This window comes from Ischnura elegans, chromosome X (assembly GCF_921293095.1).
Source record: "Ischnura elegans chromosome X, ioIscEleg1.1, whole genome shotgun sequence".
NCBI classification, from domain to species: Eukaryota; Metazoa; Arthropoda; class Insecta; order Odonata; family Coenagrionidae; genus Ischnura; species Ischnura elegans.
Genome location: NC_060259.1, coordinates 101,438,918 through 101,451,804, shown reverse-complemented (window position 1 = coordinate 101,451,804; position 12,887 = coordinate 101,438,918). Strand labels below are relative to the sequence as shown.

The 12,887-nt window shown below is 38.6% G+C and overlaps 1 protein-coding gene across 1 annotated transcript; it reads right to left on the bottom strand.

Annotated features, from left to right (window-relative positions):
* Window positions 1-265: 265 nt before the first annotated feature.
* On the bottom strand, window positions 266-11,604 carry LOC124171224. Its single transcript, XM_046550366.1, has 4 exons — window positions 10,355-11,604; window positions 10,069-10,261; window positions 6,319-6,444; window positions 266-370 (listed from the first exon to the last, which is right to left on the bottom strand). Exons 1-4 carry the CDS (start codon window positions 11,602-11,604, stop codon window positions 266-268), a joined length of 1,674 nt encoding a protein of 557 aa, XP_046406322.1.
* Window positions 11,605-12,887: the final 1,283 nt, after the last annotated feature.

Sequence of the window (12,887 nt, the reverse complement as noted above, 5' to 3'; positions counted from 1 at the left end):
GTCCCAAAGATGGTTCATTTATTTCTTAGGGATGTATAAATAATTATTTGTATTGCTATAAAATGATTTTGACAATACTCACAATCTGAGACAAATGAGTGAGATTTAGATGGTAAGATAGATTTAGATTTTTTCTGTCTGTAGACAACACAAGAAATAAAAGAGATTTGAAACTGTAAATACCCTGGTGTTGCCATAAATGTCTTGCCAAAAGCATTATACTTCTATTTCAAAATAAAAATGCAGCACATTTTTACCTTACCTGCTAATTCTGCAGTGCCACCTGCATTTCAACACCTTTTGAGTGGGCGTTTGCAGAGGACGCTCGGCCCTCCACGAATTCAGCAACGGTGCTCAATGATGGGTAACGCTGAAAGCAGAAGTGACGTCAGTGAGTGAATTCCAGACTCAAATCGCCGACGGCGGCGCTGGCGTATCTTGCCGATGCAGCCAACGCATCGAGGATGGTGATGTGATGGTAACATTGTTGTAAGAGGACGAATCGTCGATCCTCTGCAAAAAATAAGGTTTAAATCTCAAGGAAGGTTTAGATTGGCTTTTGGGATTAAATAATTGCAATAAAGTATGAGTGCCCCTGAGTTTGCGGGTTGATCTGCTCTCATAGAAGCAGTTGACTTGGAGCAGTTAGACTGGTTTCCTATCTGGACCTATTTCTGCTAAACGTATCGACTCGTAGTCATGATACTGTGGTCATCTTGGGAATTGTCAATGCTGAAGGATATTACTATTATATTAGAGGGTGGGATTGAGTGAGTTCTGCCAAGTTGCATTTTTATTTCAGTTTTCAATGCCGCGACCAGTAAAGGTTTTTCCCGGGATAGCTTGTTTCATTTGTAAGGGAGGTGCATGCTGGTTGGGGTCGCCTTCAGGACGGTCTGCTCAACATCATACCACCCCCATAACGCCCCCAACCCATAAACGGCCCCGGAGCGCCGCACGAACAAATCAGGGAGGTATCCGTGTAGAGAATTGTCCGTTAAATCTTGAAAGCTCGTAGTCGCGCAGATAAGAGTGATGGCGAATATACCTTGGACGGTAAGGACTGATGAATCCTGGTGAGCCTACTTGAAAGAGAAAATTAGCCGTCCTACTTGTGAAACTATTACTAAAATCGGTTCAATTCTTCAACCATTAAAACACGAAATTTTAGAGCTCACGTCCACAGTATCCTAAGGTAACTTATGGTCCCAAAATAATTGTAACAAATCCATAAAAATACATTTTAGCCTAAATTGTAATGTTTTAGGAGCTTGAGAGATCTATGACCTACTTATTCTCGCTAGCAAGGTCGTTTCAGGCTTCTTTAAATTGTGATTGATTTCGTTGCCAGTTAGTATGGGGCAGCATTATCATGGGGGGTTATGGGCCTGATTGTCATGCAATTGGATTCAAATTCCCAAATCCGTGATTATTCCAGATTTCATTCAAAGTAAAACAAATCCGTCCTCGCGATTAAGCCATCTTTCCTGCCACCACCTCCTCATTACGAATACATATCCACGTGATAAAAATTAACCTGCTCATTTCAGTTCGCTAATGAGACTTAATCTTGAGGCTGCCTTAACTAAGAATAAAGTTTTAAGTTCAGACACACACGCTCTTAAAATAAATATTTTACTGTATTTATGTGGCAGAAAAAATTATATTTTCCTAAATTACAATTTTTACGAAGAAATTCATAGCCTCAATATGATATCTCCGTAAACCTCACTTATAGCTGATATTTTTAAGAATGACGGGAGAGTAAACTATATAATCCAAAGGAGTATTAGAGAAAACATTTTTCACTGGCACCGCTACTTCAAAGATGTGCAGGCTCCATAAACTGAGATTCTTTGCCCACTATATTACTCCACTGTCCTTCCATATAAAATATGCAATACCATTTACGGCTGAAGTTGCGGAACGATTCCCTATAGACTTAGCTGTAATAATTAGCGAAGATGGTAAAATATTTCAATGGTCCAGACACCACTTACAGCTTTAGCTATTCTTCGTGACTCCTGTCATCGACAATCTTGCAAGCTATTACAATTTATTCCATGATTCTCCGCATTGAATCCATACCATGGGCTAAGTCCAAATTCGATTCCGAATAATCCATGAGTAAAAAGGCCGCTCGAAACAATAACTATACTATAAAACAAACTTACAAAATGTCACAGCGTGCCACAAAGACCCATTCCATAATTATCTTGTCTTTTTAATTACAACTTTATATTTACATAACCATGGGTATCTATATAAATAAAATAAAAATCATTATGCGAGGAATATTACTTAAAAATTTCCCATTTGGAAATTGCGATATACCATTGCGTAAAACTCAATCATCTGCGTCCTTCTTCTACTGTTGAATAAGTGTAAATATTTTTAGACAACTCAAAAGTCTCAAAATTAATTTAAAAACTGTATTATAATTTATTTCTCTCAACAGAATGTACATCTTCGTAAAAAAAATGCATACACTTGCAATGGTTCCAAAAGCAACATATGATTGTCCAGCGGGATATGACATTAGTGCAATAGATTCAAACATTATTCCTAAACGAGGGAGGAGATGGATTCTCTCATGAGATCAAAAAGGGATATTACGGTCGAACTTCTACTCGATCAGGAATGAGTTTGAAATATGGTGTAGAGGATGGAGGAAGTGTTATTGATAGTGATTATCGAGACGGAGTAAAGATAATACCATACAATCATTCAGATGAGGATCATTTGATACCTCCGGGTGATCGGCTATGTCAAATTATTTTTGAAAAACTAGCTAAAGACGCACATTTTGCAGTTATAAACGACGAAGTCTCGCAGGCTATTCGAAATACTGTTGGTTTTTGAAAGCTCTGATAAAGGTTAGAATAAACCAAATGAGAGTTGAAAATTTTTCATGTGTTGTTAAAACATATTTGATTGTTTAAATTGAACTTTATAACTTCTTTTAAAGCACTATGGATAATTCAGAAGAGGTGATGAGTCGACTCATGAATTTGCAGAGGAAGGAAACATTCTTACAACTAAGGGAGTGGGCTGAAAGTGAAAAGTAGGGGAGACCGGGGCACGTTGGCCATAGGGGCAGGATGGCCCAGTCGAGATAATTCATACAATAGACACTTAATCGTGCTAGGAATCTATCATAAGGTTGGTAGCACACTTCCCCTTTCTCCACAAGACCATTATGACTGGCGAAGCAGTTTTTGACAAGTTATAGTGATTAATTGTATTTGCGCGTGTTTCAGTAAAATTCTACTCCCAGGTTAAATGTGTGTTATTTAAGTTTTGATCAATTTGGGCCCAATAGTTGAGTACTCTATTAAAAGATCAGAGTTTAAGGATAACTTGTGTGTGGCATACAATCTAAATTGCTTCAGTAGGTTTTGTAACGAATAGAATTTATTGTAAACATGGCGATGGGGCAGGTTGGCCCAGCGACGACAATGCATTCCTTCGTCAAAAATGGCCTCATTTTGAATAGACGGTCACTTCCATCATCATATGAGCTGTCATTCAGGTGTAAATGACTTAGTATTGTTTCAAATCGGTAAAAATGCATGCTTGCCGACAAGAGTGTGGGGATGTATCTTTTTAAGTTTTCTTACCTCTTTGGACCAACACACACGTTTATTAGGGTATTACCGTAGCATTACATGTCATATTGCCTGACATTAGCATGTAATACGTTCCTCCTTCTCCAAAGCTAGATTTACATTTTTCTGGTTAGCATATATGTCACTGTTTATGCGAATGTGCATAGGCAGTTCATCCGAGAAAAATGAAACAAATTCGAGTGGACTTACATATTTTATTGCCTCTCCTTAGGAAGAGTTGGATTACAATTTAAATTGAGCTCGAAAGCTGGATTACCCCTTTCCCACTCACATGGATTATTTTATGTTACATTTGAGGGTAAGCTTGCATCTATAGTCAACTCCAGAGGTGCCGCTGGGTTAGTTGCAATGAGTCGTCTTTGGGAGCTTTGGGTTGCGTCTGAACTGATTAGACACAAGGACTCAAATTAAATTCACAGAGGCTACTAAAATATAAGCACAGTGGTGAAGACAGACATCTATTTGAACGTAGCATAGTATCACAATGTAACGCATGTCAACTGGAGCTAAAAAAAATAAAATACGCGCGTCCGATGTAAGAAGATGAAGATTCACTGTGCCTAAAGTGTGCCTTTTTATACGGTTAGTCTGTAGCACAGTGTAATTAGTGCATAAATTGCAAGCATTGGGCTCGTCAGACATGTGCGAACAATTAAATCCATGTACTATTTTACAAGAGCAATAATTGTGCTGATCCTTTGTATCTGGAGAGTCACAAAATCAACTGGTTTGTATTAGCACGCCAGAAACCCTAATAATTAAAGCTTTCCCGTTGTTTTAGTGAAATGGTAACATGTATTGAAATATATTTCTTGATAACTATTAGTTTTATTTTGATTTCCTAAAATCATACTAGTTTAGCTTATCAAAAAATACATGGGCCAACGTGCCCCAGCCACTGGGCCAACTTACCCCGATGTAGGGGCAGATTGGCCCACCTGTCATATGCCCAGTATTTATTTAATTTTTAAAATTTATAACTCATATATTTAATTTTAAAAATTGCCATTCAGATTCAGAAAGACTACTGTATAATTTAGCAATAATTTTATAAAGTTAAATATGCATAAATAAATAATATTTAAAATTTTAAAAATATCGGGCCAACGTGCCCCGGTCTCTCCTATTTGGTGGGATGGGTAAGGAGAGCAAGAGGAAAACTAACTGCGTATATTAGTTATAAGGAGGAGGAAAGAAGGATAAAACTAACGAAAATTTAATTTAAAAAACAGGAGAGGTAGAATCGTTAATTAAAAACATATGGGGGTTAAATTTAAAGAAGAGAACTTGTATATAACACAATGAAAACTTAAAATGTATTTACTTGAAAGAATTTAAAAAATATATTTGTCACATAATTAAAATGTGACTTAATTACTTCCTATCACGATTTCCAAAAATTCATTACCAGTAACAGTATTCCAAATACATGGATAATAAAATGTATCATGGACGAAAAAAGGAAGAAAAATAATTGGACATATAAAAGGTTTAACTGACAGACTAGCACAATAAATCATTTAATGAAAACATTTGTTTGGATAATAGCGATATCTAATTATAGGATTAAAAACAGATGATGATCAATAAATCTGAATAAAAAATATTTCTCTATTCCTCTATTTATAAATCTGAACAAAATTTCTTAGTGTCAAATAAATTTCAGATCAATTTTGAGGGACTTAGAGAATGAATTTGTGAAAACAAACTATATATGTATATGTTACGTTGATGGAAGAACATTTTTTGTAATAAACGTCGAAACGCTTTATTGTCAAATAGGGGTACCCATATACCCTGTCAATGAACCCTCAAGTACCTTAGAAAAATTGATTGTTGAATTTGAGGGATAGTTAAAAGTAGTCACCTATGCCGTTTGCAGCATATTTGTATCTGTTCAACTTAGGAAGATATTATACGATAAATTTTCCTCATCAGACGAGAGAATTTTTTAAGTCCGAAGTGAACTTGAAATCAATTTTTTTGACACTAACGGGTTGAATTCCTAAAAATCAATCAGTGATTCGTGTATAAAGTTAAATATGAACAAGTTTTGTAAGAACTGTCAAAACGCTAACTCTTCAAATAAGAATGGGTACGCTAAATCTGAAACCTTGAGGGTCTTAGAAAATTTGATTGTTTTATTCGAGAGATAAAATGCAACCAACTATGCCATTTAAAGCAAACATTTATGTATTGAAATGTGGAAGACATTTAAGGTAGACGTCACGCACCAAAGTCGCTATTTCTGTATTACTAGAAGTGTCAATTTAATGAAAACGTCGCCATTTTAAGTGCTAAATTCTGACAATAATGGAGGAAAATAAGGACATTTTTGTAGCTTCAGAAGCTTAAAATAAATAAAAACTGATGTAGATTCCTAAAGTTGATGTTTTTACGCCGAAAGAGAATCTTAAATCGAGTGGCGCCCGCTTGTTTTACGAATGGTTTACTCTTAAATCAATGCCCAGAGTAATTGCCTTAATTTGAGAGGGGATCCCGCCAGAACTGCAGCCTTAAGAAAATATTCTGCAATTAAGAATATATTCTTGAAATTGAATAGTCTCTTATATTCTTAAACTCAGGACACCCGATTGGGGGATATGTATAATATATTCTAACATTGATAATGTCATCTTGCCGCTTCAAAAGTAATGTACCCTTGAATGACTACATCAGTGTTTCAGACCCTTGGCATGTTTGATTGGGGCTCACCCTCGACCAATCCAGGGGCACACGATTGGAGGAGCGGGATCAGTTCCTTTCGCTTGGCCTCATTGTGCATCGAGGATTTGAGTTTGGGCATGTCCAGACGCTTGAACATGAATGGGACATACATACCCTTACATCAGAGACCGAGTGCTCCAGCCTACCGTGACCCTCTCCCCCGACCATGGAGAGCATGCTATTTGAGTGGGTACAGTGTCGGGCAAATGATCTAAGTCCACCAGGTTCAACTCCTCGTTGAAGCCTTCTGACGAACCCAAACAAAAATCTTACAAAAGCGAGGTAATCTAGGGAAGGGAGTTGATTCCCCACCTAGATTTTTTGAATCCTGAAGCTCTACACTTACTTGACCAAACAAACCGTCGGGTTGAAGAACTGATTGAGTGATCCTGTTAGGTGAGTATAGAATTTCGTTTTGTGGTGGAACCATCGTTGGATTAAAATTTGTTCGTTTCATAAAAGTGCAATTTCAAAAAATAATACCATTTAAATATAACTACCGCTTTGTCAGAAAAAAGTCTATGGCGAAATTTTAAGGGATCTTAAACACATACTCAACTGGATAAAAGTATTTAAACAAAAATAGAAGAATATTTTCTTTTTAAATAACAGTTCTAATGTGAAAATACCATTTTTTTTAGATCCTGCCACTGAACGCACCTGCCATAAAAGTGTAACATTCGATAAATTATGGAATTATCAGTTATTCTTCCGGTTTCACGTGTATAACGGTCCCTGGTTGAGATGTTCTTTTTGAATTGTAATTATTCGATTAACTGACTGATATACGAAGCAGCACACTGAAATACACGCCAGGTATGCTTCGCTTCGTAATCCAATTTAAAACAATCTAAAGCTTTGAATGTCCACTCTCCGAGCGTGAGCTCACGGGATGCATGTCGGGCACACATTTTGCCCTTTAGTTATAATTTGGGGGCAGAGCTAATTTTTCAGTTTTTGCTAATTTCTTGTCTACCGATATCATGCAATGAATACATAAGAAGTTTACATTTCGTTCTTACTGGGCGCACCTTCGTACGAAAAATGATAAATGTGTGCAAGTGGAAAACTGGAAGGAAACATGGTTACAATAAAAACTGCTGTTCGATATTGCCAATGACTCCGTGTGAAGCCTTCGATTGAAGGCTCCGTACAATTGTACGTCCACGTTATTACGAAAATAGTCAAGCATTAAGAATACGTCAGGAAGCTTCGCACCGTGAGCACGATCATTTCATTGGACTGAATTATCGGGAAATAATACACTTAAAATTTGCTTTTTCATTTCCCAGAAACAATTCACGTTCACGACCTTTAACCCTTATAATAAATGCTTTTTTCCCACAGGATCATGTCACCAATATGAAATACTGCTCTTCTAGAATAATTTTTTATTTTATGCGCTCAAATCCACGTTTTTCACGGCCACATAAAAAGGCTCAGCTACATTGGCCACTTTCGGTATCCCGGAGCCATGGAACAGTATAGTTTTACTGTAACCATATTTGCTTCCAGATTTCCACTTGTACATTATTCACGCATTTTTCGCACGAAAATGCTCCCAGTAAGAACGAAACTCAAACTTCTTGTGCATTTATTGCAATATATGAGTTAACAAGCAATCAACAAAAACTGAAAATTTGGCTGTGCCTCAAAAAAAATTATCCCATTGCCAGTTACCAAATTATCCTTATCTCGTCTGTTTTCTTCTAAACTGAGTGCTTTTCACTAAACTGGTCATAGTAAACACGTCCAAATCTCTTTTGCTATGAAATGTTGAAAGCTTGTTCATGTTCAATACATTCATGTGGAATTACTTATTTACTGCATTATATCTTCAAGGAACGGAGTTGAGCATTATACATTTTGATTTTTGGAGCTGACATTTTTTAATTTCACGGTCTGATGGTTTATTATATTTCGTAATTTAAGAAATTATTTTTAAATTACAATTGTAATTTTTATATCGAATATAAATTTCTAGAGTATTTTGTATTTTAAAACAAGTTTTATTAGTAATATGTATTTTGTATCTAAAATACGATGGAAATGTATTTTCCCCACCTCTGCGTTTCCTTGCAATGGAATTCAATTCTGGGTCAAAAAGAACAATCACGTTAAAAAAATCAATGAGTTTGAAAAATGGTGGCCCTTAAAATTAAAACTTGTACACACTAATTGGAGGAATTAATTGTGAAAAATAATTTTTGCTATTATAACTTCGGACAACTTCGGGCGAACTTCAACTTTTTCTTTCACCGGGTGGGTAATTGAAGTTGTTGGACACTATTAGAGGGCACAAAACGCTAACAGCTTAACTTTAGAGGAATAAAAATTTATACTCTTGTTAATATAATGTTTAATTGTCAGTCAACGTTCAAATTCAGCCCATATCGATACTAAATATCACTCCAATCGCGCTCTAATCACAAAGTACAACTTAACATATTGCCTTATCTAGCAATTTAATACAGCTGTGTTGCGTATTACAAAAAAATAAAGGCACGTTAGCTCCTTTCTGAAAAGATTTAATACTTCAACAGTAGAGTAAGGCGGACGAGACGACGCGGAGTACATGAATAGTTAGGGAGAGAAGAGTTCTTTACTGCTCTGAGGTAGGCGAGAGAGAGAGAGAGCCGAGCGAACAGGTGCTCACCGCATCTACAGGAGGTGCGCGAACAGGCTGCGCCGTAGTGTTCCCCTAGCGGCGAGAGCAGGGACTAAAAAGCCCGCAAGGGCGCACATTTGAAAATCAAAAAATCTACAACATACCGCCCGCCTCGTCCATGACGAAACAATACATTTGATACATTTCAAAAAAAAGAAACATTTAAACAAAAGAAAAGGAACCTTATCAAACAACAAAAGAAATGCCGCCCGCCGTGAAAAAATAACATTTTTACATATTAAATAAGAATCTAATTTTGAAAAAGGTTCAGGCAAGGCAATTAATTGACAGAGAGGCGTTGAAATTTCTTCAGAAGTCAGCTCCTGGTCTCCATTCACTCTTCGGAGATGATGCTTCACAGATTTGACTCCGGCTTCCCACAGGCCGCCGAAGTGAGGTGCATGCGGAGGATTGAAAATCCAATCAGTCCCACAGGTGCTGAGATCTGCCGATGCTTTTTCGTAGAAGGAGGAAGCTGCTTTAAATAGGCTTCTCAAGTTCCCTGTCAGCACCTCTAAAATTGGTGGCGTTGTCGCTGAAAAGTTTCAAACAACGGCCTCTCCTCGAAATAAATCTGCGAAAGGCAAGAGTGAAAGCATTAGAGGACAGATCAGAGACACATTCCAAATGAACTGCTTTTGTGGACATACAAACAAATAGACAAATATAGCCCTTATAACATTTATGTCCTCGACCCTTCGTAGTTCTCAGAAGTACAGGGCCAGCAAAATCCACACCCGAAAAGGAAAAGGCCTTTTGGGGCTTCAGTCTCTCCACAGGTAGGTCCCCCATCAGCTGATGCGCAGTTTTAGTGCGGAATTTGGCACAGACACCACACTGTCTTATTACTTGTTTTACTAGAACCCGGTTTCGGATTATCCAGTACTTTTGAGCAAGGTGGCAACGGGTGAGTTGTTGCCCCCCATGAAGCGTCGCTGCATGAGCATGCCGAGCAAGTAACAGTGCAAGATGGCATTGCTTGGCGATGATTATGGGATGTCTCTCGTCATATGACAAGACAGCGTTCTTTAATCTGCCACCCACTCTGATGATTCCTTTCTCGTCGAGGAAGGGTTGCAAAGGCAGGAGAGGTGAGGACTTGGGCAGAGGCTTGGAGCTTTTGAAGCAGTCAAATTCTAGTCCAAAATATCGAGACTGCGAGCATTTAATCAGGCAATCTAAGGCAGCGGCACGCTCCTCAGCAGTTATGTGGCCAAGGCGTGCACGATCTTTGTTCCTGTAATTATACAAAAATCTTAAACAAAAGGAAATTATCCTTAGCAAACGTAAAATACAAGAATATTTAAGGAAAATGTCACCAAATTCTGACGCTTGAGCGACATGACATGTCAGTTTCTCTGCACCCTTTAGCTCCACATTTTCGGAGCCATCCGAAACTGTAGGTTCTCTGCTCCAGGCTGTCTCCTCTTTTGCAAGCCAATGTGGTCCATTCCACCACAAAGGATGCCGAATGAGTTCATCAGGGTCAATTCCTCGGGTGGCTGCATCGGCTGGGTTGTGGGCTGTACAAACGTACCTCCAGCTGACCGTGGGCAGGGCTGACTGGATTTCAGAAACTCTGTGTGCCACGAATGGTTTCCACTTGGACGCGTGGCCTCGGATCCAGGAGAGGGTGACCTTGGAGTCAGTCCATGCGAAGACAGCAGGAACCTTTTCCAGGCGGAGTCCACCGATGAGCTTTACTAAAAGACGAGTTAGTAGCACAGCAGCACACAATTCTAGTCTGGGGACACTAATTGTTTTAACTGGGGCCACTTTAGTCCTCGCTACTAACAAATTTACTGATACTCCATGCGTTCGGTCTGACACACGTATGTAAACTGCAGCCGCATAGGCACGTTCTGAGGCATCACTAAACCCATGAAAAGTAACATTTGACAAATTTTCATTTGAAAATTGAATCCAACGAGGAACACTTATTAATTCTAGCTTCTTTAATGACGAACGGAATTTTTGCCAAGAAATAGCTAGGTTAACTGGCAATAACTGATCCCATTCCAAATTAGCTAGCCACAAATCTTGCATAAACACCTTTGCAAATACTAACACTGGCGCCATCCAACCTAAAGGGTCAAAAAGACGAGCAACATCTGACAAAACTATTCTCTTTGACAGTAAAGTGACTTCTTCTGGATATTTAATAGTTCTAAGATGAAAGGCATCAGTCTCAGGATACCAATGAAGTCCAAGGGCGACAACTTGATCAGTTTCTGTGAACACTTTATGTTCAATGCGAGTATCCGGGCAAATTTCAGTGCTATTTGATGCCCATTTACTTAAATGAAAGCCTGCACTTTTTAAAATATCTACAAGTTGCTTTTTGACTTCCAACGCCTCTTCTAAGGTATTTGCACCACTTAGAATATCATCAATATACATGTGGTTTTCTATGACCTTTGCTCCTATTGGAAATGTGGCCTGCTCATCTTGAGCTAATTGGCGCAACACGCGAAGTGCTAAAAAAGGAGCGGAAGCAGTTCCGTACGTAACGGTAGTCAGTCTATAATCTTTAATAGGCTCTGAAGGATTACATCGCCAAACAATTCTTTGAAGGTTCATGTCGTCGGGGTGCATTCTTATTTGACGATACATTTTTATAATATCTGCAGTAAATGCAACACGAAAGAAACGCCACCGTGTCAGGATTATCCATAGATCAGGTTGGAGCTTAGGTCCTGACAATAGCAAGTCGTTTAAAGAATAACCAGAAGCAGTTTTGAAAGAAGCATTGAACACCACTCTTATCTTTCCTTTAGGATCGCGATTTTTTACCACGGCATGATGAGGCATGTAATAGCCCGAAGCCGTCTCACAATAAGTGGCCTCCATATGATTCATATCAAAGTATTCTGACATAAATTCAATGTGTTTCTGCTTGATTGAAGATTGAGTTGCTAAGCGCTTCTCAGACATTTGAAATAATCTCAATACGGATGATCGTGATGAAGCTAAATTAGAAACATCCGCTTTTAGAGGCAAACGCACAACATAACGTCCATCTGAATTTCTTGTATGCGTTTCCTTGAAATTATTTTCACAACGAGTGTCCTCTTCTGACATTGGAGATTCTGAGGGAACCTCCTCCACTTCCCAAAATCTTTGCATTTCAGCTGTTAGGTTATTGTAAGCTTCAATATGCATTAAGGTCACGGAATTTTTCACCAGACAGTCCTCAGAAGAACATTCCACTGGACCTAACAATACCCATCCAAACGGTGTTAGCCTAGCGTTAGGAGAGCCGGCGGGCCCTTGGCGGAAACCATCTAAAAATAGGGGTCCGCAAACATCTGCTCCCAGTATGAGGTCAATTTTTGATGGGATTGCAAAGTCAGGGTCAGCAAGCGTTATGTCAGTTAAGTGAGGCCAATGTTCACGTTGAACATAATTAGACGGAATCAAAGAGGTTAACTTTCTAAGAACTAAAGCTTGTACTTTGAGTTCAAATCGAGGATCAAAACTTGAAAGAATACGTAAGTTCACTGCACTGGTTGAAACACCAGTTTCACACCCTTGAACACCCGTAACCGGAACATTTACAATTGTCTTTCTGAGCTGTAAAGTTTGAACGACCCACTCTGAAACAAAAGAGGAATCAGAAGCAGTGTCCATCAAAGCTCGAACTGTAAGCAATTTTCCAGACGGGGCTTCAATTTTAACGCAAACTGTGGCTAAAAGAACAACCCTTTTTGTAACCACCGAGCAACTAGATGCTCCTGCCTGTTCCGTGGGTACGGAAGCTGGAGGAACTAAGGCCGGTGACTCTGAAACAAAACAACTGTTCGTAGGAAATTGAGTTGTTTCTTGTGTCCTAGGGGGAAAGCACTGATGAAGTAAGGTATGAT